This window comes from Gopherus flavomarginatus, chromosome 3, assembly GCF_025201925.1.
Source record: "Gopherus flavomarginatus isolate rGopFla2 chromosome 3, rGopFla2.mat.asm, whole genome shotgun sequence".
NCBI lineage: Eukaryota > Metazoa > Chordata > Testudines > Testudinidae > Gopherus > Gopherus flavomarginatus.
In genome coordinates, this window is record NC_066619.1 from 23,793,457 (window position 1) to 23,816,082 (window position 22,626).

Sequence of the window (22,626 nt, forward strand, 5' to 3'; positions counted from 1 at the left end):
TCAGAGCTCCATGCTGGGCAAACAGGAAAGGAAATTCAAAAGTTCGCGGGGCTTTTCCTGTCTACCTGGCCAGTGCATCCGAGTTCAGATTGCTTTCCAGAGCCGTCACAATGGTGCACTGTGGGATAATGCCCGGAGGCCAATACCGTCAATTTGTGCCACACTAACCCTAATCCGACATAGCAATACCGATTTCAGCGCTACTCCCCTCATCGGGGAGGAGTACAGAAATCGGTTTAAAGAGCCCTTTATATCGATATAAAGGGCTTCATTGTGTGGACGGGTGCAGGGTTAATTCGGTTTAACGCTGCTAAATTCGGTTTAAAAGCGTAGTGTAGACCAGGCCTTATACCAGTCACCCAAATCTGCAGGACACCAGAGACACTAACACTGTCAATAACAACAATTCAGTATTTCATTCACAATGTAGAAACAAACCCCTTCCAATAAAAGAGATATCAACTAAAACTTCCAACTCAAAATAAGATTTTTCTAGTTAACACAAAACACAAATGACATGCTTGCTCTGTTTCAGGCACTTTCAAGATCATAGTTTATTTACTGTAGGTAAAAAGCTAGTATACAGATTAGGGATCCCTTAAACTTCAACTCTACAGTTATATACCACTTAGTATTTTTGCTCTGAATGTTAACCAAAAAGTTCTAAACACCTGTAAGCCCCACTATTAGTATGCATGTTATGAGAAAAAAATAATATTTAATTTGCTCAATGCGTAATATTTACACTGTGAAACCAGTGGCAGACAACAAGCAGTGGTAAAGAGGTAATAAACTTTAAAAAGCCAAAGTTTGTATTTTTTACATTGTGCTAATGAACATAATTGTATATAAAATAATGAACATAGTAGAGCTTCCCATTATGGAAATCTTAGTCATCTGAACTGTAGTCATTACTTGCTAACAATTTACATGCAAAGACCTCCTAGTTTGACATTTGATTTTTTTAAGTGTAAGTAGTTTATGACATTTAAGAGACAAACATTAACTTGTGTACAAACAAAATGAAAAACTGCACTCAAGAACTGTACTGGTCACAAGCCTCTTCCATACAGAAATAATATAAACAATGATGGCAGCTGGTCTCCTTTCCATACAACAAACATTATAAAAGGTGATGCGTAGGCTGAGTTCTACCTGGATGGTACAACTCCATAGACATTGGGAACACACAGAGTTCACACACACGCTCTTTATAAGAGGCCCATCTTTCCATCCAATGGCAATGACTGAAAGCAAGTAAGGGGCACAGGTGTACAACTAATTAAATCTTGCAAAATACAAAGACGGGGGGCTGTTAATATACAATTCAAACTATATACAGAATATAATGGAATGTATCCCATCCCAAAACTGCTTTGTGAAACAACTGGACCTGTCTACACTAGCCTCATAATTCAGAGTTGTAATATAACAAAATGTTAAGTACACAAGAGATTTACATGAGAGGTAAAACTTAGGGGGCATTTTGCATTAACTATTTACCGAGATGTTTAATGGATATTCTAATTTTAAAATAATTTTGTTAAGCACATTTGAACCAATGTCTATATATAAAATGTCCTGATAGACACTTCAATATTTAACTTTGGTGATTTAAAAGGCCTTTTTGTGACTTTTGTATGAACGGCATGGCAGAATGCTACTGACGTGTGTACACATCTGCATCAACCCGAGACTTGGTGATCCAACAGTGCATGCACATTTCTTCCTTGAGATGCTTTCCAAGTTAAACCACTCCAGCAACCAAAGAGTGAAAAATGGATTAAACTAAGAATTTCAGGTAACTGTAATTTAATAGGGAATGGAATGCCAATATGGCAGCAAAATGTTTTTTAAACAGGAAAGTCTCTTGTACCAGCAGAATCTGTATACACATACACAAAGGGAGAGGGAATACACCACCTATCATTCCTGTGAAACAAGAGCTGATTCATCATGTGAGAAGGTACAAATTACAGAAAACATGAATAGTCAATAGAAGAGAAACAACTGCTTTACATAAAGAAGAAAGAAGAACACTTCAATCTGATCACAGTTATTTTGTGAAGGCAGCTACAACAGCCCAGAGGACCTCATTTGTGTTGGCCTTCAGACATTCAACTTCAGGGTCTAAATCCAGGAGCTGCCGCACTCTCTTTGTGGCTAAATCATACTGCTCATCCAGTAGGGGGGCAAAAGCGTTCTCAAGGACATCTGAAGCATGGGCTAAGTAAATGAGAGCCAGCAAGCGCTTGTCCATGCGGTGAGGGTCATTCACCCATTTGTCAAGAACTGCTTCTTGAACTTTCTTGATGAGGCGCTGTTTTATATTGTTGTTGGTGAGAGGGTGGGTAGTCATGTCAAAAAGAAGGAAGTTCTGTTTCTCTGTCGTCAATACACCTTTTTCCACTAGGTTTTTAGCTAATCGTTCACGCACATTTCGTAACTGGTAGTGCAATTTTAATGGGTTCCATGTCTCACCTAGAAAAGAAACAAAATGTCAGTTAATCAAGGTTTAGCTCCTACCCTGACTATTAACAAGGATAAGTGTTTACTTTTTTTCTGTAGTGCAGAAATAAAAGCTTCAATTAATATGGCGACTTAGTGCAAAAAGATGCCATATTATTGCAGCTCTCTTCTAACCTCTGGCCAGCAGATATAGGCTTAGACAAGAGGAACATTAACATTAAGAGTGCCTCCCTGAACAACAGGGCACTCAAACTTACATAGAACATGTAGCTGGTTTATTTTCACTCTGTTGAAGGTGAAATGCAAGCTAAGTGATGACTTTGTTATCTATATATAAAACTAAACTGAAACAAAACTATACATTTGTCATCACTTATGTATTTAAGAAAACCATGGAAAGTGGAGAAGAAACAGGAAAACGATGAATAAATATAATTCTTAGTGAAGAAAATCTCTCCAATCGTTCCCAGTTGTCCATTTCCAGCACTGCCCCTTGAAAAGGCTGGGAAACTGTCATTTTCAGCCATTGCCATTCTTTTTGCCATAAAGTTGTGCTAATGCTGATTCTTATCCCAGATATCCTTCTAATTGCTTTATCCAGTTAGTTTTATACTCATTTCCTTTTTGTAGACAAATCTGAGATAAAGGTGACCATCCACCCTCTACTATACGTTTTCTTGTAATGCCTGAAGAAAGCTGTGATGTTTACATGAAATAAGAAAAGGCATTTCCAAACACATTGTTAAAGGAGAAGAACAAAATTTTAAAAAGTATTTTAACTTAACCTTAAATATTTTGGGTAAAATCATAAATAAGTGCAGAGTATTAGAGCAATAGCTACTGCTTAGCTAAGATTGACAAACATTTCAATTTAACTCTTGTTTTTAGTCACTCGTAATCTGCTTAAGCTTTCATCTTGTGGGCTGAAATTTTAGATGTCTAGTCTGTTGAAGGTGAATTTTTTTGAGAAAGAAAGAAAAAGAAAAAGAAAAGAAAAGACCCCAAAATAAAACAAACAAAAAAGTTTCCCTCATACAAAAAAATCTCTCTCTTTTGGAAAAGCCAGCAAGGAGATGAAGTTAAAAATTTGGCATGGAGGTGGCTCTTCTTCATAAGGGCTTTCGTACATTTCTATGACAAGAGTTCCAATCTGGCATGTTACAGGCCTTTGAAAATGCCATTTTGCATATTTACAATAAAAATATTCAAATTGTAGTGGGTGTAATTCCTTCAGAACATTTCAAGGAAACACAGTGCTGAACATGTATATACAGTAAGTTACAAATGTAATCAAAAACTGACTGTAAAGTTTTGTATGTGACTCAAAGATCCTGTGAACCTATGACTCCTTCAGCATGCACATTATTGCCTAGTGAATGACACAGGGCTCTCTACCAGCCCTGCCTGATTCAACATGGTTTCCTCCGGTGGGTCCTGAAACTGTGTCTAAATAATGGATCACAGTAAGAGAAAGTAAGTAGGGAATATTAGCTAATTGTTTCCTTGCTTTTTTAGGCGTTTATACTACTCAGATGTAGATTATTGATGCTAATAAAATGAGTAGTTTGGTGACACCTTGTGTCCAACTACACGGAACTGCACTACTAGAGATTTAGACGTGGTGATTGTATTTTCAGAAACAGTGGATGTTCTGACACAAGCTTGCTTGTTCTGTAGGCTGCTTTACCTAGGGATCACCTTAGGAACCACACCTGCTTGAAAAACATTGCCTTAAAATGGCCTAATTTGCACTTCCATGATGGCTCTGGAAGATGTCACATAAGCAACCCTCTTAAATAGAATCTTCCTTTCTCTCTCATTTATCTTAAATTAGTGCAGTATAATGTAAGAGTGGCTTTTCCCCAGGAAAAATCTTCAGCCAAAATACTAAAAAACAAGAACTGTGTGATGTTGTGAAGTCTATTTAAAAATCCAAGTATTATTCTTCAAAAACTAGTTCTCTAAATCAAGGATTCCCAAATCCTACTCCCAAACCAGCCACCAAATAACACAGTATAAATAGAGAGGATTGATCTAGCTTTCAGGCATATCCACCTTAGGCTGTGAGCTCAAAGCTCAGAAGGGTCAAACCAGGTCAAAATATGGATGAGACCTTAAAGGAAAACCTAGGGTGTTGGTGACACATTACATGACCTTTGAATCAGGACTGGCCTAGTACTCTCAACATGGGGAAATGGGTAGTGTGCTAATATGAATGAGGTATTTTGGATAAGAAAAGCAAGCTCTAGAAATATTTGCAAGATTAGGGGGCTGTTAACCAGAATTCCTACTAAACCACAAAACTGTTCTTTCCCCTCTTCTCCTTTCTTTCCGTCTCCTGTTAATTCATGCACAGTGAAAGAGAGGAGAGAGAAGTGATAGTGATAATGAATGTCAAGTACGAAATAAAGCGGGAGAAAAGGTGAATCAGTGAAGAGGGAAGGAAGGAAGGAAGGAAGGGAGGGAATGAGACTCCACTCTAATTTAAATATTGATCCGAGTTATTTGTGCTATACAGAAGGGGGGGGGGGGGAATCTAAAGGGAACACCGATTTTAGCCCTCTAACTTCATTCTGCCTGTCCTGAAGTCATGTTGTAGTTTCCATTGAATACAGTCGTTTTCTTCACTTTCTTTTCTAAACTACACAGTGTTGCTCTGCATTATTCTACAACAGCTACAATCCATGTAAGAGTAGCTGCATTTCATTTCCATTCTGAGTGAAGTAACAGAGACAAACAGGGTGGATAAAAAGAGATGATTTTAAAAAATCAGATACATTTTTCCTTAACATAAACTTGTTTAAAATTAAATTGAAATTATGACAATTTATGTTAAGGAATAATTTTACTATATTCTAGTCAAATAATTTAAATAAAATATGTTGCATCAATGAACCCGCCTCAAATTTTAATGAGTTGGAGGGTGCTGATTTTTTAATATATATATAGAATCAGGCGGAACACCATATTTGAGGTCAACTCAAGTTTTATAAATACATCACAATGTTACGTACTGCATTAAGTATCTGTATTATTTTCAGTCTTTATAATGGAGCAAATGCTGGCATTTACATTTTTACAAATGTAAGTACTTTTAGTTTCTACAGTGCAGAGAACCTTTTGCCTTCATTACTTTTGGTTTCAGTTTGCTAGCAGCTGGTGCAAAGAGAATATTTTCTTCATGTGGACTATTTCATTCAAAATTGAGAAACCAGTTTGGAGTTGAAAAAGCAAGAAAACTTTTTTAGTCCTAAGTGGCACACAGGATCTGGTTCAAGAGGTGAATAGATTCAACTTAACATCTTTCTGGGGGGAGGAAGGAGTAAAGAAATCCACCACAGTAGCATTTAACCTCAAAAAGGGGAACTACACAATATGATGAACCTAGTTAAACAGAAATTAAAAGGAACAGTCACAAGAGTAAAATGTCTGCAAGCTGCATGGAAATAATTTAAAAACATCACAATAGAGGCTCAACGAAAAAATTGCCATTGTGACTGAACAGAGTGAAAGAGGCAGTTAGAGGCAAAAAGATATTCTTTAAAAATCGGAAATCAAATCTTACAGAGGAAAACAGAAAGAAGCATAAACTCTGGCAAGTCAAGTGTAAAAGTATAATTAGGCACGCCAAAAACAAATTTGAAAAGCAACTAGCAAAAGACAAAAAAAAACCTAACATCAAAAAAAATGTAAATATACCAGAAGCAGAAAGCCTGCCAAACAATCAATACGGCCACATGCTAAAGGAGCACTCAAGGAAGACAAAGCCCTTGCAGAGAAGCTAAATGAATTCTTTGCATGGGTCTTCACTGCAGAGGCTATAAGGGAGATTTTTACAAATAAGCCATTCTTTTTAGGTAACAAATCTGAGGAACTGATCCAGAATGAAGTGTCAATAGAGGAGATTTTGGAGCAAACTAAGTTAAACAGTAATAAATACCCAGAACCAAATGGTATTCACTTGAGTTCCAAAGGAACTCAGATATGAAATTGCAGAACAATTAACTGTAGTATATAACCTATCATTTAAATCACCCTCTGTAGCAGATGACTGGAGGATAGCTAATGTAATGCCAACTTTTTAAAAAGGCTCCAGGGGCAAGTCTGGCAATTACAGGACAGTAAGCCTAACTTCAGTACAACGCAAATTGGGTGAAACTATAGTAAAGAACAGAATTATCAGACACGTAGATGAATACAATATGTTTGGGGAGAGTCAACATGGCTTTTGTAAAGGGAAATCATGCCTCACCAACCTATCAGAAATCTTTGATGGTGTCAATAAGCATGTGGACAAGGGTGATCCACTGGATATACTGTACTTGGCTGGACTTTCAGAAAGTCTTTGACAAGGTCCCTCACCAAAGGCTCTTACGCAAAGTAAGCAGTCATGGGATAAGAGGGAAATTCCATTCATGTATCAGTAACTGGTTAAAAGACAAGAAACAAAGGGTAGGAATAAATGATCAGTTTTCACATTGGAGAGAGGAAAGCAGTGGGATTCCCTGAGGATCTGTCCTGGGACCAGTGCTATTCAACATATTCATAAATGATCTGGAAAATGGGGTAAACAGTAAGGTGGCGAAGTCTGCAGAGGCTATAAAATCACTCAAGATAAGGTAAGTCCAAAACTGACTATGAAGAGTTACAAAGGGCTCTCTCAAAACCAGGTGACAAAACAGCAGATTAAATTCAAAGTTAATAAGTGCAAAGTACTACACATTGGAAAACATAATCCCAACTATACATACAAAATGGTGCTGGGTCTAAATTAGCTGTTACCATTCAGGAAAGAGATCTTGGAGTCACTGTGCATAGTTCTCTGAAAACATCTGCTCAATGTGCAACGGCAGTCAAAAACGTGAACAGAATGTTAGAAACCATTCGGAATGGGACAGATAATAAAACAAGAAATATCATAACGGCACTATCTAAATCCAATGTACACCTACACCTTGAATACTGAGTGCAGTTCTGGTTGCTTCATTTCTAAAAAGATATATTAGAATTGGAAAAATTACAGAGAAGGGCAACAAAAATTATTAGAAGTATGAAACAACTTCCATATGAGGAGAGAGTAAAAACACTGGGACCATTCAAGCTTGGAAGAGAGACCACTAAGAGGGGAATCTGATACAGGTTTATAAAATCATGAATAGAGTAAAGAAAATGAATAGGAAAGTGTTACTTACTCCTTCACATAACATGAAAACAAGAGGTTACCAAATGAAGTTGATAGGCAGTAGGTTTAAAACAAACATAAGGAAGTAATTCTTCACAGAACACACAGTCAACCTGTAGAATTCATTGCCGGGGATGCTGTGAGGGCCAAAAGTATAACTAGGTTCAAAAAAGGATTAGGTAAATTCATAGGAGGATAAGTCCACCAATGGCTATTAGACAAGATAATCAGGGATGCAACCATATGCTCTGGGTGTCCCTAAAACTCTGACTAACAGAAACTGGGGCTGGATGACAGGGAATGGATAGGATCACTTGATAATTGTCCTGTTCTGTTCATTCCCTCTGAAGCATCTTGCACCAGCCACTGTCACAAGACAGAATACTGGGCGAGATGGACCATTGGCCTGACCTACTATAGTTATGTTCCTTTCTTAGTCAATGAATAAAATCAAGGAGGTGAGAGGTAAGATCCACCAATTCTAAAAACTTAAAGGTTATGGGGCCAGATTTTTAAAGACAGACCCCTAATAATGCAAACAGATGCCAGTGGGATTTTTAAACAATGTCTAAGCAGGTTTCATGTTGATTTCATCTTCATTCGATGTGAGTTAGACACCTTGTTACTTTTGAAAATCCCATTACGCATCCATCTGCATTTTTAGGCACAAATATTTTTTGAAAATCTGGCACATGGTGACCAGAAACAGTCAATTCACTAACTACAGTTAATACTTCCTTTGTTTAATAAATTAGTTTAAAATGCAAAACATGTTCTTGTAAATTTATTTTTTCCCTTGTGCATACAACACAAAGAGTTTTATTTTACTAACATAAAACAATTTTAAAACAGGGTTTTGCATATTTTTAATTGAATTCTAATTTCCATCCAAATACAGCTTGACAAATCCTGAGTAAAATATCATCCAGCAAATATGAAATGTATCATTCATTGCTTAAGTAAACGAGTACTGATAGCGTATCCCCTGGTTAGCAAAAATTAGTACCATATTTAGAATAAAGGCTATTTAATGTTTGCAAATCAACAAATTTCAATGGTTATACCAACCAATGAGAATGAACCATTTTTTAGGAAAATTCCTAAAAAATACAAAAGTGAAACAAGATTAAAAACAAATAATTAAAATAGAGGTTCCCTGCTTGCTGATTTAAATCATGACAAACTGAAAATTTAAATCATTTTGATTCAAATTCATCCATCTTGCAGACAAACAACTTTCTAATGAGTTTTGCTACACTGAGATGGAAAGGCACTGCATAAAACAAGAGGATCATCATTCAGCGGTAGAATTCCCTTTTCATTTCAGTGCAGCTGATGCACTATGTGGCAAACAACTGTCATGGATTTAAATGCAATTGCAATTAACATTTTCTTCAGTAACGGTATAATCTAACTTGCATTCCATCTCTTAAAAACTGTTTGTGGAACTGTATCAAAGCAATTGTGCCCAAATAAGTCATCTTGCATCCTTCATTCTGAAGAGATTAGAACGGACTACTCTGATTAGTCAAATTTCAAAATATTTTATAAGTTTCTGTGAACAGTGAATTCTGAAACAAAAAATAAAGAAAGTCGTGGGCTTGTTTTGATTTATAAAATCTCCAATTTAATTATGTCCTTGTTTTAAATTTGAAATATCAATTCCTCACTTCTACCTTTTCACTGGAGGCAAGATCTTTGGAGGACGTGAACAGTAAACTATAAGGATGTAACCTGAACTGAAGTGATCCCTGCTTCCAGATAAGGGGGAAAAGGCTCTTATAACTTGGAGAGGAAGGCTTGTGTTATTGTGGATTCAACTGCTATTTCTCAACAGAGGAAATGTGGTACTCCCAAATATTTTGGCTTAATATCCCTCAAAATCTGATGTGCCAGGCAATTAGTATCCCCAAATTTTACATTTTCTATCTAGTTAAGCCAATACCAGCAGTAACTTGTATTATCCAACTGGCCTCGTTTTGATAAGTGCTGCAACACACCAAGGATCAGTCACTTCCCCAAGAAGCTTACAATATTTCCTCTAATCCAGTGACGACAGTTAACAAGAATTATTTTTCTAAACATTTAAAAATACTATATTGACATCTTACCACTAAGCAGTTCAATCCAGTTTTGTACTGTTTCAGGAGGCTGGGTTTCCTTAATGTGCTTCAGAGCTTCATCAAGTAGAACATCCCCTGTGGGAGCATCTGACTTGCAGATCACCTGATGACAAGTAAAAGAATGCATTACACATCATCCTTCTGTATTTTCATCTCCTTTTATACAACTTAAACATCCAGGATAAAAACTGGGAACATACGCCTTAATACCACACAATACTATTACATTTGATTTGCAATTCTCAACAGTGCAAATTACATCTTGATCAGGAACATCCTCTTTGAAACAATTTAAACCCAATTTAAAAACCACCAATAATTTTCTCTCTCTGTCTGAAGTACCTGCAGGGAAGCTTTAGTTAAAACCTCATTTTACCATACTTGGTGACTCCCAGTTTGTACTTCTGCTGTACAAAAAATTAAGGCCACCAAGAATTTAACTGTGAAAAGTAAGTACTGTGTAATTATCAAGTAGAGTCATTTATAGACAGACTTTACAAATACTGTTCCCAACTTTGAAACTTAATCATTATGTAAAGAGAATCTTTGATTAAGTTTAATTAGTTAGACTTACTGAACCATCCAAAGTAAGCTTTATTGCTTAACTTAGATAATGTTTTCACCCCTCAGCACTTCAATTTTTAGAATTGACATTTCAGCAGGTAACTATTCATCAAAGTTTCTTTGTGGTCTCCCACCAATTGCAATTCACTCTCTTCCATAACAACCTGATACAGCAGCACCAGCCTGAATTAGCAGCTCTATGAAATGTAAATTGTTCCATTCATCTCTATCTATGGACTCTTATTCTGTGGCCATGGAATCAGGTATTTTTCCATTATGCCTCAAAATGGAGTATTTTATTGTAATTTGCCATTTACCTGCAGCCAGTTTCCAATCACTATTTTCCTTTGTCTCCCTGCTATACTGGGACCTGCTTGAACTGTTTCTTCCTCTCCAGTTTTCCACACAAGGGGAAGTTAATTGGAAAACACAGAGCACTGTTACATGGAGGCAAGCAGCTGGGCAATCCCAATCACCCTCTCTCTCTTCTGGAGATCCTCTGAATGTGTTTCTGCCCTTGCAGCACACTTCAGAGACCATCACTGGCCTGCTCTAAATGTCTCTTTTTAGGGACTGAATTTGACTTGGGTTTTCAACCTGGAGGTCAGGACCACCCTGCACTTTCCACACTGCTAAATGGGGAAATGATCTCAGGAAGTCAATCATACCATCAAGTGCCCACAAGGGAGAAATCTATTTTAGTCTGGTGAACTAAAGCAGAGAGAGATTAAGGGCCTGATTTTCAAAGCTAATGGCCACTAACTTTCTTGTCAAATGCGTCTTTCTGTAATTTTGACAGGAACCTAGTCCAAATAATATTGGCTATCTATTGGTTACATCTCATATCCTGAAGCTGAGTATGCATACTTCTGTTTTACTGAAGTTCTCCACAATGCAGCAGTGCTGCTTTGGAGTTGAGTGATATACTAAATATGAAACTTCTCCTCTTTAAGCAAGTTCTTCACTGTATGGACCTCTCAGTCTGGTAATCCACTTGCTTATGGGTGTCTGACTCAATGCTGCCAATCCTAAATATTCAAAAGTTATGGAGTTGGCTTCCCGTCTTCCCCCATTTATTTATAACATATTGGGTACTCTTTACTTGCCTTTTGGTTTCTGACCTTTCAGGGTGCAGTTGGGTCACATTTTCAACTTTTCCTCCACAATTGGGATAAGAAACCTATTTTTTTTAAAATGAAAGCTGATTCTTACACAAACAGTTGTCTCCAAGATTTGAGGCTTTAGATGAAACACCAACATATCAAAAGACTCACAATAAAATCATGAGACTTGCCAATAATGATAACTATCATTCTGATGCTGACATGCTTAAGTTTAGCAGAGTCCATGGATTCGTACGTTAGATTTTGTAGTATTTATCTCCAAATTTAGCATTTAAGTCTGCTTTATGCTCTTGCTTAACATGACAGTTGCATTTTTCTTTCAAATCATTTTTGTTTTGGGCCATTATGTAGAATAAATGGAAGTGGCTTATGATAAAAAGTACCACACTTTTTGGGAGCACAGCAAACCATGACTACTAAAGACAGAGAACATGAAGCATACAGTTTCTGTAACAACCAGTTATGTACGCTCCCCACCTACAGATCAGTAATTTTTAATGTAAATATAATTATTTAAAGCAGTGGTTCCCAAATTTTTCAGGGTCACATCCCTCCCCGTCTGCCCCCCACTCCACCCCCAGCCAGGGCCAGGAGCAGGGTCACGTGGGAGAAGCCACGGACAGGGGTAATAGGGCCAAGGCTGGGGCCACTGCTGGGGGTGGGGTCAGAGCCCCAGCCATGGGTGGAGGCTGGGAGCTGGGGCCCCAGGCCAGCAGCCACAGGGCTGGCTGATGGGAGGGTCCTGGGCGCAGGGCTGGCAGCTGCGGCCAGCAGCCAGGGCCGTGGCCAGGAGCAGAGCTGTGTGGCACTCCCTCCTTGTCTCCCCCGGGGAAGAGGGGGCTGGCCTGGGCCCCAGCTGTATTTCCTGCAACATTCCTCCGTGCCGCTCTAGGGGGGCATGTCCTCCAGTTTGGGGACCTCTGATTTAAAGTGTATACTACAATCCACCTCCCCTTGCCCTGCACTGAGCAGCACACTCTTATGATTTATTTTGCTCAGCTCATTCTCCCTTCCTAATTCCAAAGGACTGCCTGACCTGAACATGTGTGTGCCTTCCTCAAACCTACTCCAATGCCCAAGGAAGTCACTTGAAAGTCTCCCACTAGTGGATTATGTATTGGTCTCTGTTGATCAAGTGTAGGAATGGGATGCCTTAAAACCTACCTGAACATCCAGTTACTCTCAGCTCAGACCCATCACCTCCATATTTACTTGTCTGCAACAGTATGAGAAATATTGGGGGGCCAAGAGAGTGACTACTGCCATATATAATTCAACAAACTGTCTGGAGCAGGAAGTAACATGAATATCGGAAATGAGGCTGGCAGCAGATATTTGATTCCTGACATGCAAGGTTAAGCAGTTCCGTGGCCACATGATTCTAGGAGAACCACAAATACATTGATGCAGAATGACAACAATCTGGGGATTTGACTGGACAGAAGTGGCCTGGTCTGAGAGCACCACCTAAATTTAAAAACCTGCCTAAATATAACACCATTTTGAACCCCCATCACATGGAGTCAATGCGAACTTTGTTTGGAGAATGGAAAGATAAGACCTTTGACATTTATAATGAAAAAGATTACAAACATATTAGAGGGTCTCAATACGTCCATAAAGAAAATTACTTTTGCTCAGAAGAAGAGTAATGAAAATCAACCAATATTTAACTTGTGTGGTTGACGATCAGAGTTCAGGCACCCTCAGGGGAGAAAAGGCGTTCTGAACCCCAAAGAGTAAGCAACTGAATCAACTGCTTGTATACAATGTTATTGTACAACAAAATATGTTGAGTAACGTCTTCTATGAAAGCTTGTAATGTTCTGAACTTGATGGTCATTATGAGATACCGTATGGTTGTGAATCTATACATGTATATACATAGTATTCTATGCTCATAATCTGTACTACAATTTCAAATACACCTGAAAGAAGGGAGGTACTCCTCCCCAGCCAGATGTTTACCCAAAGTCAGACACAAGTAAACATCCATGGTACAACCCAGAAAAGGACAAGTGATGGACCATTACAGTCATGAGGGAATTCCCCCCCCCCCGCCCCCATGAACCACCATAGTCTGAGAGGAAAAACCCTGCAAACACTTAAAAGAGAAAGGGTTGAAGAGAAGGCTATCCAGAACTCTTGAAGGTGGGGCACTGTCTGTGAATGGTGGATCCTCCCTTAGGACTCAGGGGCATGTTGGGAAACTGTTCAGAGATAATAGATAACTGGTATTAGAAAAGTGAACTTATCTAACAAAGAAGTGTAAAGCCTGAAGTTGCATCTTTATTGTTTATTCTGTGTAATTTATATACATTTGCTTTCCCTTACTATTTCATCTTTGAATCTGTGATTTTTCTATTAAATAAACATTGCTTATTTTTTTAACCCAAGCAGGTCTCTTGTGCAAACTGTGTGGAGTGCATGTGTCAAAGTAAACTGATAACATGGAGCTGTTTTCAGACCTTTGGGAACGATGAACCAGAGGGGGAAAGTCCAAATGTCTGGTAGTTCAGAACCATGGGCAGACGTGTTTGGAGAGACTCAGAACTGGAAGGCTGTTGGGGTTACTCTGCAAAGAGTCACTAAGCTGGTGGAAGCCAGGGTGAAACTTTTAGGCTTGTGGGCTGGCTACTGGTGTCATAGCAGTGAGCCATAGCAGCACAGCATTAAAGGCACCCAAAATTACAAGGCAGGCGGTGACAAAATCCCTTACTGGTCTAGGTGATCCTCAAAACTTCACAGATTTTAATCTGTTACATTTCAAAATCAGATGGATAAACTGAATCCACGAGCCTCTCCATTTCAATAGGCCTCATGATTTAAATACTTTTGCCACAGTATTTAAGTCTCTCTTTGAAGCTCAAAATAAATTATTTTCTTCAAGATGTTCGTGGGCGCTTTTTATTATACAGTTGCTGATATTTTAGCATTTGTTTTGATAAAAAGCACGCACATGCCACTCTGATGGAATAAAGAATTCATGGTTTTTCAAACAAAAAGTAGGTCAAATTCTAAGCAAATGAACCTTGAAAGTGCTCCTGTAAGTATGAGATGTGAAAGAATGAACATTTTAAGTATGAGCATTTAGGGCTTTTAGCTATTCTATTTCTTAAGATCCGCATAACCTTTTCATCCATTTTAGGTTAAGTCTTTCATATATGGAAAGATGGAAATAGAGAGACTAAAAGAGTATTCTTTCAACAGCAACGAACAGCAGAAAAACAAACCACCTAAGTCTGAAACATCTTTTAACTCCACGTTCTCTTTTATTTTATTTTTTTTAAATACACCAACAACAAAATAAAATGCAAAATGGCTATTTGGTTTTTATTTCTGATTGCACACGTGCACATATTCGTATCATTTCACATAATACATCTTTCAGACTCATTAAAAGTAGTTAACAAAATTCTAGGAAGAAAAACAGTATTGGTATGAGGATCCAGAATAAATATAGCCTTTAAGAAACATTCTTGAATGTCTGACAAACCAAAGAAACTGTATGAGGCTTTGAGGGGGGAAAGATTCTGTGCAAACAAATTAAGGCTGAATACTGCTGGACTAGACGTAACAGTAGTTAAGTCTGTCTGCCTGAACAGAGGTCCAATTCTTCAGAAGTAGAGGAGGTTGGGAGGAGGCTTGGAAAGTTTTCAAACTCTGCTTTAAAAAAAGTTGACCAAAAGATAATGCTGGCAGGGCAGTCTGCCCACAAAAGTAAATTTATTTTATGGTAAAAAGGCAATATTTAACCATTTTTCAATAACTTGATTTTATAAATATCCATTAACGCCGCTATAATTAATAATCCGTAAATATAGTAGGAATCTCCACAAAGAGTTACTTTAATTTAAAACCTGCAAAATCAAGGTGCAAAAGTGATGGATTAAAGACTGACTCAGATTTTTAGCTTAATCAGGGCCCTGATTCAATAAGGTACATAAGCACGTGCCCAACTCAGAGTATATGAGTAGTCTCATTGACTTCCATGAGACTGATCATGTGCTACATTAGGCACATACTTGAGTATTTTACAAAATTGGGGCCCAGATGCTTCAATTTTTTTCAAATTATGCACATCAATTCATTAACTCCTTTTAAAAGTTCTTCAGAGTAGTGATGGTGCTGAAGCATAAACACACAGCATAATCAGTATACTGTTCAGCCCTTAGCACATTTGGGCCCTGAACATGATTGGGTAACATCTCTCAGTACAGAATAAGATTTTTTTCCAGTATTTAAATTGTAATTTACACTTAGCCAATTACTTAGAACAATACAGAAAAAATAAGATTGTTCGCCTCTTCCTCTTACCTTTCTTGTTAATAGACTTTTGCGCCTCATTCCACATGCCTCCAGTTGAAGACGTCCTCTCAGTGCCAATTCAATTAACATGCAGCCACGCAACCCAGAGGAGATACAATCATTCCAAAAAGATGTGTAACCCTGCAGAAGGGAAGACAACTTTAGGCAAAAGTTTTTCATCTGATGTGAACACAGAAAGGCTTGCTGTCTTCTCTAGTCAAATCTTAGAATTTCAGACAAAGGTCAATTTTCATCTCCCTACCATTGCAAAGCTAGAAAAATTAGCTATTCACCTGCCTCTTGATGCAGAAAATCTGGAAGAAAACCTACCTCCAATTCATTTAATTGGTTTCTCAAAGTCTATCTTTGAAAAGTGGTGAAACATTAGAAAATTAAAACAAATATAGCAGTAAATGACAGCTTTTTAGTTATCTTTAGTGTGCTGTTATTAAACATATGCACAAGCAGTATATATAAAATACTTTTGTAATTAATTTTTCAGACCTCAAAGTTTAAGTTGTAGTCTAATTTAGACATTCTACTGGTTGAATAGTATAATTTGTGTTTCCTGAGCAATGCTAACATTACATTTACATTCATAAGTAGAAAGGCCCTGATGAAATGCTTAATACTGGCTTTCAGACTGCTATTAATGTAAATAGCATGATTATACATGATCATCAATAAGCAATCCCAGATCATATGAAGGGATCTACTTAAAACGCAGAGAAATCATATTTTTTGCAAGTTAGTCACAGCATAAATAGCCATGTAATACATCTGCGAAGTTTACTATTTATGCTGTGACCAACCCGCAATAAATGTGTTATTTCTCTGCAGTGCTTCTCAAACTGAGGGTCTTGACCCAAAAGGAGGTTGCAAGCCTATTGTAGGAGGATTGCTACATTGCCACCCTTACCTCTGCACTGCCTTCAGAGCTAGGAAGCTGGAAAGTAGCGGCTGCTGGTCAGGTGCCCAGCTCTGTAGGCAGTGCCACCATGAGCAGCAACGCAGAAGGTAGCACAGTATGATACTGCCACCCTTATTTCTCTGCTGCTGCTAGCAATGGTGCTGCCTTCAGAGCTTGGCATGTAGCTAGCAGCTGCCACTTTCTGCTCTGCCTTCAGCATTGGACAGCCCAGAGAATGGCAGTTGCTGGCCAAGAGCCCAGCTCTGAAGGCAGCGCAGAGGGGGGCAACAGTGCAAACCCCCATCCCCCACAGTAACTTGTGATGCCCTTTTGGGTTGGGACCTCCAGTTTGAGAAATACTGTGTACCTTTGTATACTTTCATCCTAGGATAAAAAGTATATAAACACCAGATTTCACAGTCCATGCCACAATTTCCATAGCCATGAACCTGGTAGACTCTTAATTATATGCAACACTTTATTCTGCGTACATTGAATAAAGTAGTTTTCCAAACCAATTCTATCATAATTAGCTATTTTTCTAGTCATTAGTTTCCTGTTTGAATACAACTGGCTAAATATTTTTGAAGCCTATTGTAAAATAGTATTTATACATGCCACAAGATAGCAATTTAAGGATGTTTTATGAACTAAAGCAAGTCTAAAGTAGTATCTTAGGTTTCTGTGATCTTTATACTATCTGCTTAGGAAAAAGTCCTGCATAGACAGGAGAAATAGAAGAGATGACCCAAGAAATCTTCCCAACTGTGCATCTCATTGCTTGAGTTTTTGTCATGACTTTAAAGGAATAGTGTCAATTTGAAAACCACATGTCTAGAGTGTTTTGACTTACAGTAGTTTAAGATAATACCAAATGTAGGCCATTTTCAAACCAAACTAATTTTTTAAGTGGTATTTATTTTGAAGGCAAAGAAGAAAGCATTTCCAAAGTTTGGGAGGGGGACTGAAATTCTAGCTTATGATGGGAAGCTAACTTCGATTTTAACTATAGAGCAGTCAACACGGCCATAATACTATTTTTCATAAGTAAACTTAAAATATAGGACAAAACCAAAGAAGAAAAACGAAATTAAAGGAATACAGGAAAAAAGTCGTATTGGTCCATCTGGTCCAGCATCCTGTCTTCAGCACTGGTAAGCACCAGATGTTTTAAAGGAAGGTGCAAGTAGGCAGATATGAGATAATCTGATAATCATGAAAGTCTCATGCTAACCCCCAAAAAAGACTTGATTAAACCACGAAGCATGAGATTTTATATCGCTCTCAAATCAAATATATCAAAGTGTACAGTTATACCAAGCTAAAATGAGTGCATGCGTGCATTCATGATTTTGCTATACATTAATGTCGACTATGTAGTTTTTAATCAAATTAAATATGTTATTCTCACAGTAATTATGAACAGTTTAACAAAAGTTCTGTCAACTGATCAAAATATTAAAAATGACAAAAAGTAAAGTGTTTTTATACATAAACAGAGCATTAAGCACCTGTGGAACTCATTGCAGCACTGGTTCAATAAGATTCAAAAAGGAATATTTAAATTATATAAATATTGACAAAATCCACAGCTGTTAGATCAGTGGTGGGCAACCTGCAGCCCATCAGGGTAAGCCACTGGCGGGCAGCCAGACCGTTTGCTTACATTTGCATGGCCGCATGCAGCTCCCAGTGGCTGCAGTTTGCTGTTCCCAGCCAATTGGAGCTGCAGGAATGGTGAACTGTGGCTGCTGGGAGCTGCAGGCAGCTGTGCAAATGTAAACTATCAGTCTGGCGGCCCACCAGTGGCTTACCCGATGGGCCACGTGTGGCCCGCAGGCTGCAGGTTGCCCACCACTGTAGTAGATGAAACAAACATCTTTACAGTTTATTTAACAAACAAAAAACAAAACAAAAAAACCCCACCCACCTTATGCTGAAGAGCATATGCCAACCACTAACTAATGGGAGCTAGAAAGAAGCTTCTTTTATGGATAGGTTATGCCTTAACTTGTCCACTACGGGCTTTTAAACATCTGGTCCTGGCCACTGCCAGAAGCAGGATACTAGACTAGATGGATTACTGGCCTGATCAGTATGGCACTGTAGTAGGAAGACAGCCTGAGACATAAGCCCTGTTCTGTGGGTGGGACCTGTTCATACCAGGCGTCTGATACAAAGGCTTATGTCTCAGGCTCTCTGCTGGCACTTCCTACTGTATTTCCCATTGAACAGCATCCTTTGAAAGAAAAATTAGATATTGAAATGAAACAAAAACCCACTGACCGGAGTTAATGTTGTGCCACAATGAAATATGCTTTTCCTTATATTTGACAAAAATGTGTTTATGATGTGGGCAGTTTAAGATTCATGAGGTTCATCACTATTTATTTCCTTGCTTTTAAGTCCTCGTGTTTTATAGAGACAGTTGTCATTTAGGAACCTTGATTTTTTTTAATTAATTAATTGTTTGGATCAGTTGAAGTTAGTTTCATTATTACCACAGTAATCCCAACAGATATAAACTTCTCCACTTCAGCAATAATCCAAAACCACACACGACTACACTCCTGCACAGGAGTTAACCAATTAACCATGTAACAGTTTTCAATTAAGTGATCTTAGGGTGACCAGACAGCAAGTGTGAAAAATAGGGATGAGGATGCGGGGTAATAGGAGCCTATATAAGAAAAAGCCCCAAATATCAGGACAGTCCCTATAAAATTGGGACATCTGATCACCCTAAATGATCTTGAAAGACTGATCAAAAGATAGTTATTGTTTGTTAAGATTACAATGCTTCCTCTAGAGGGTTAGAAGACATTAAAATGGTGAGACCGTTTAAGTTTTTTTTTTTTTTTTTTATTAGTCCTTGATGAAAGATTCAGACAGAATGTAGTTGAACCAAATGTGAAGTAGCACCATGTTTCAAGGAGCACAGATTGCAGTGCTTGAACACAGTCACCAAGGAGAATATTTAAAACAAATAAATAAAAAAAACATTCTGTGCATTTTAAACCTGCCATACTAATTGGGCTTTTGATAGCATTCAGACAGAAGCACTGATCATATTTGAGTTCACAGCAATGACCAAACATGATAACAGAAACATTCACATAAAAGGCTGATTTAGCAGGAAGCAGTTAACTCAAACCTCCTGGTATAGTAGAAGAGGAAGAGAGGAAGTGTTTGTCACCATTATAACAATATTTTTTTATTCAAATCAGATCACGTTGAATAACTCAGAGCAGTATTACATGGTACTATTCCTCCCACTCACACAACCCTCACCAGAAACACTGCTAACTATCCTGGATTTACTCATCTTATAGAATCATAGAAGTGTAGGGCTATAAGGAACCTTGACAAGTCATGAAGCCCATCTAGAAAACCTAGAAAATCCCTGACAGTTGGTTTGCTTAACCTGTTCTTAAAAACCTCCACTGATGGGGATTCCACAACCTACCTTGGAAGCCTTGTTTCACCACCTTCTGAGACTTTTTGTAGAAGTCTGCTAACAGTTTTAAAACACTTATTTTAAAATTACTCGGCAGAAGGTAAATGTTTTTTAACTGTCTCAATGGGCAAAATATTAAAGAGCTAATTTTCTCTGCTGAAAGTCTGTATTAGAACAAATGTCTCTCAGTTCAATATTATATGGCAAGTCAACATTTCAAATCAAGGTATTATTTTAATGACCTGTAAATGAACTGTTACACTGATTTCGTCAAATCACGTAGAAAAATTCAGCTCTGACTTCAAAGTGAACCTGGCATTTTCATGTCAAACAAAATTTTGCTAGCCAAAGTTATAGGAAGCTAAAAATAAGGCTAATACAGGAATCTGGTTGTGATCTTAACTACGGAAAGATCAATCTCTCAATGTATTTTATTTTACATCACATTTTAACATGACACCAGAACATATACGAGTTCCTCCTACGGTTCTGCAGTGAGCGGTTAACTAAAATATTACTCTTCAATTGTGCAGATTTATGTTCTCTTCCACAACTGCACACAGACAGATAAGTAAATGTGCTGGTTTCTGCTTCACTTAAATGAGAGAAAAATTGTGCTAGATGAAGACAAAGTTGGCAGGAAAATAACTAATTTTTCAAGCCTTTGAAGTCCTTATCTGCACTAGTCAAAAAGCATTTCAACCAACCATTTGAAGCATTGTAAATTTGTAATCCCTGTATATCTTCAATCCACACAAACACAGTAGCTATGTCAGGCATTTTGAAAGCATTCTTTGTACCAAGTGGTTGTAAACCTAAGAAAGTGTTTCATTCAGGTCCAGCTGAAACAGTGCAATCTACAGTGGTTTCTCCCCATTGTGGGCAGGAAGCCACAACTGTTGTAGCTGTATCAGATCAACTAGTTCTAATTCGATCTTGCTGTTTATTGACACGAGTACTTTTATCTGCAGAGATTGATTTCCAACTGTCCCTATACCTTGCTAGTCCATAAACTTGGTTGGCAGTACCCATGTCTCAAAAAAATAAAAATAAAAAAGTACAATAGGACCCTTTTTATCTGAGCCTCCATTATCTGGCTCTCTGTATTAGCCACTCCGGGGCTGACAGCCTGAACCCTGCTGCCCCAGGGGCTGAACCTCTTTGCCCATTCTCTGGATTATCCAGATTTTTGATTATCTGATGGTGCCCCGGTCCCAATTAGATCAGATAAATAGGATTCCACCGTATTTGATAGCAATGCATGCCATCTTCAGCTCTGCTGGATACCACAATGTAATCTACAAATACAACATTTCTGTAACACTCATCTGACCCAGTTTTAATACACTGTTGAATAGTGCCCATACAACACAACCAGGGGTCAATTAAGTTTTTGCATACCTACCAACTACACTGATTAATCATGTCTGTAGTGTGCATTTAGGGAAAATTAGACAATCATCCTATAGGCAACAGTGTGTCAAGTGGTTATATGAATGTAGAATTATGTACAAAAAAACTGTATTCAAAAATTAAAATATAAAATTTTAGAGCCTACAAGTCCACTCAGTCCTCCTTCTTGCTCAGCCAATTGCTCAGACAAACAAGTTTGTTTACATTTGAAGGAGACAATGCTGCCCGCTTCCTGTTCACAATGTCACCTGAAAGTGAGAACAGGCATTTGAAAAGCACCATTGTAGCTGGTGTTGCAAGACAGTTATGTGCCAGATGCACTAAAGATTCATGTCCCTTCATGCCTCAACCACCATTCCAGAGGACATGCATCCATGCTGATGATGGGTTCTGCTCGATAACAATCCAAAGCACTGCAGACCAACCATGTTAATTTTCATCATCTGAATCAGGTATCACCAGCAGATTGTTGATTTTCTTTTTTGGTGGTTTGGGTTCTGTAATTTCCGCAACGGAGTGCTGATCTTTTAAGACTTCTGAAAGCATGCTCTACAGCCCAACCCTCCAGATTTTGGAAGGCACTTCAGATTCTTGAAGCTTGGGTCAAGTGCTGTAGCTATCTTTAGAAATCTCACACTGGTACCTTCTTTGCATTCTGTCAAATATGCAGTGAAATTCTTCTTAAAAACAAACAACATGTGCTGGGTCACCATTTGAGACCGTTAAAACACGAAATATATGGCCGAATGTGGGTACAATACAGAACCAGAGACATACAATTCTCTTCCAAATTTGTGAGTTCAGTCACAAATTTAATTAACATTTTAATGAGTGTCATCAGCATGGAAGCACGTCCTCTGCAATGGTAGCCAAAGCATATGGGGACATACGAATGCTTAGCAGATCTGGCACAAACAATGGCACCTTGCAATGCTGACTACAAAAGTACCATGCCAATGTCTGTTCTCCCAATTATCTCCCATAAATGTAAACAAACTTGTTTCTCTTAGCTGCACAAAAAGTAGGTCTATGTGGACTTGTAGGCTCTAAAGTATTACATTGTTTTATTTTTGAAT

General features: G+C 38.1%; 1 protein-coding gene across 1 annotated transcript in view; it reads right to left on the bottom strand.

The window, feature by feature from the left end:
* Window positions 1-525: 525 nt before the first annotated feature.
* Window positions 526-22,626, bottom strand: part of GOLPH3 (golgi phosphoprotein 3) — a 46,678-nt gene continuing 24,577 nt past the window's right edge. The window contains exons 2-4 of the mRNA XM_050944770.1: window positions 15,780-15,911; window positions 9,763-9,877; window positions 526-2,481 (exon numbers count right to left, since the gene is read on the bottom strand). Coding sequence (XP_050800727.1) covers window positions 2,057-2,481; window positions 9,763-9,877; window positions 15,780-15,911 — 672 coding nt within the window. The 3' untranslated portion in view covers window positions 526-2,056. The remainder of the gene's footprint in view (window positions 2,482-9,762; window positions 9,878-15,779; window positions 15,912-22,626) is intronic.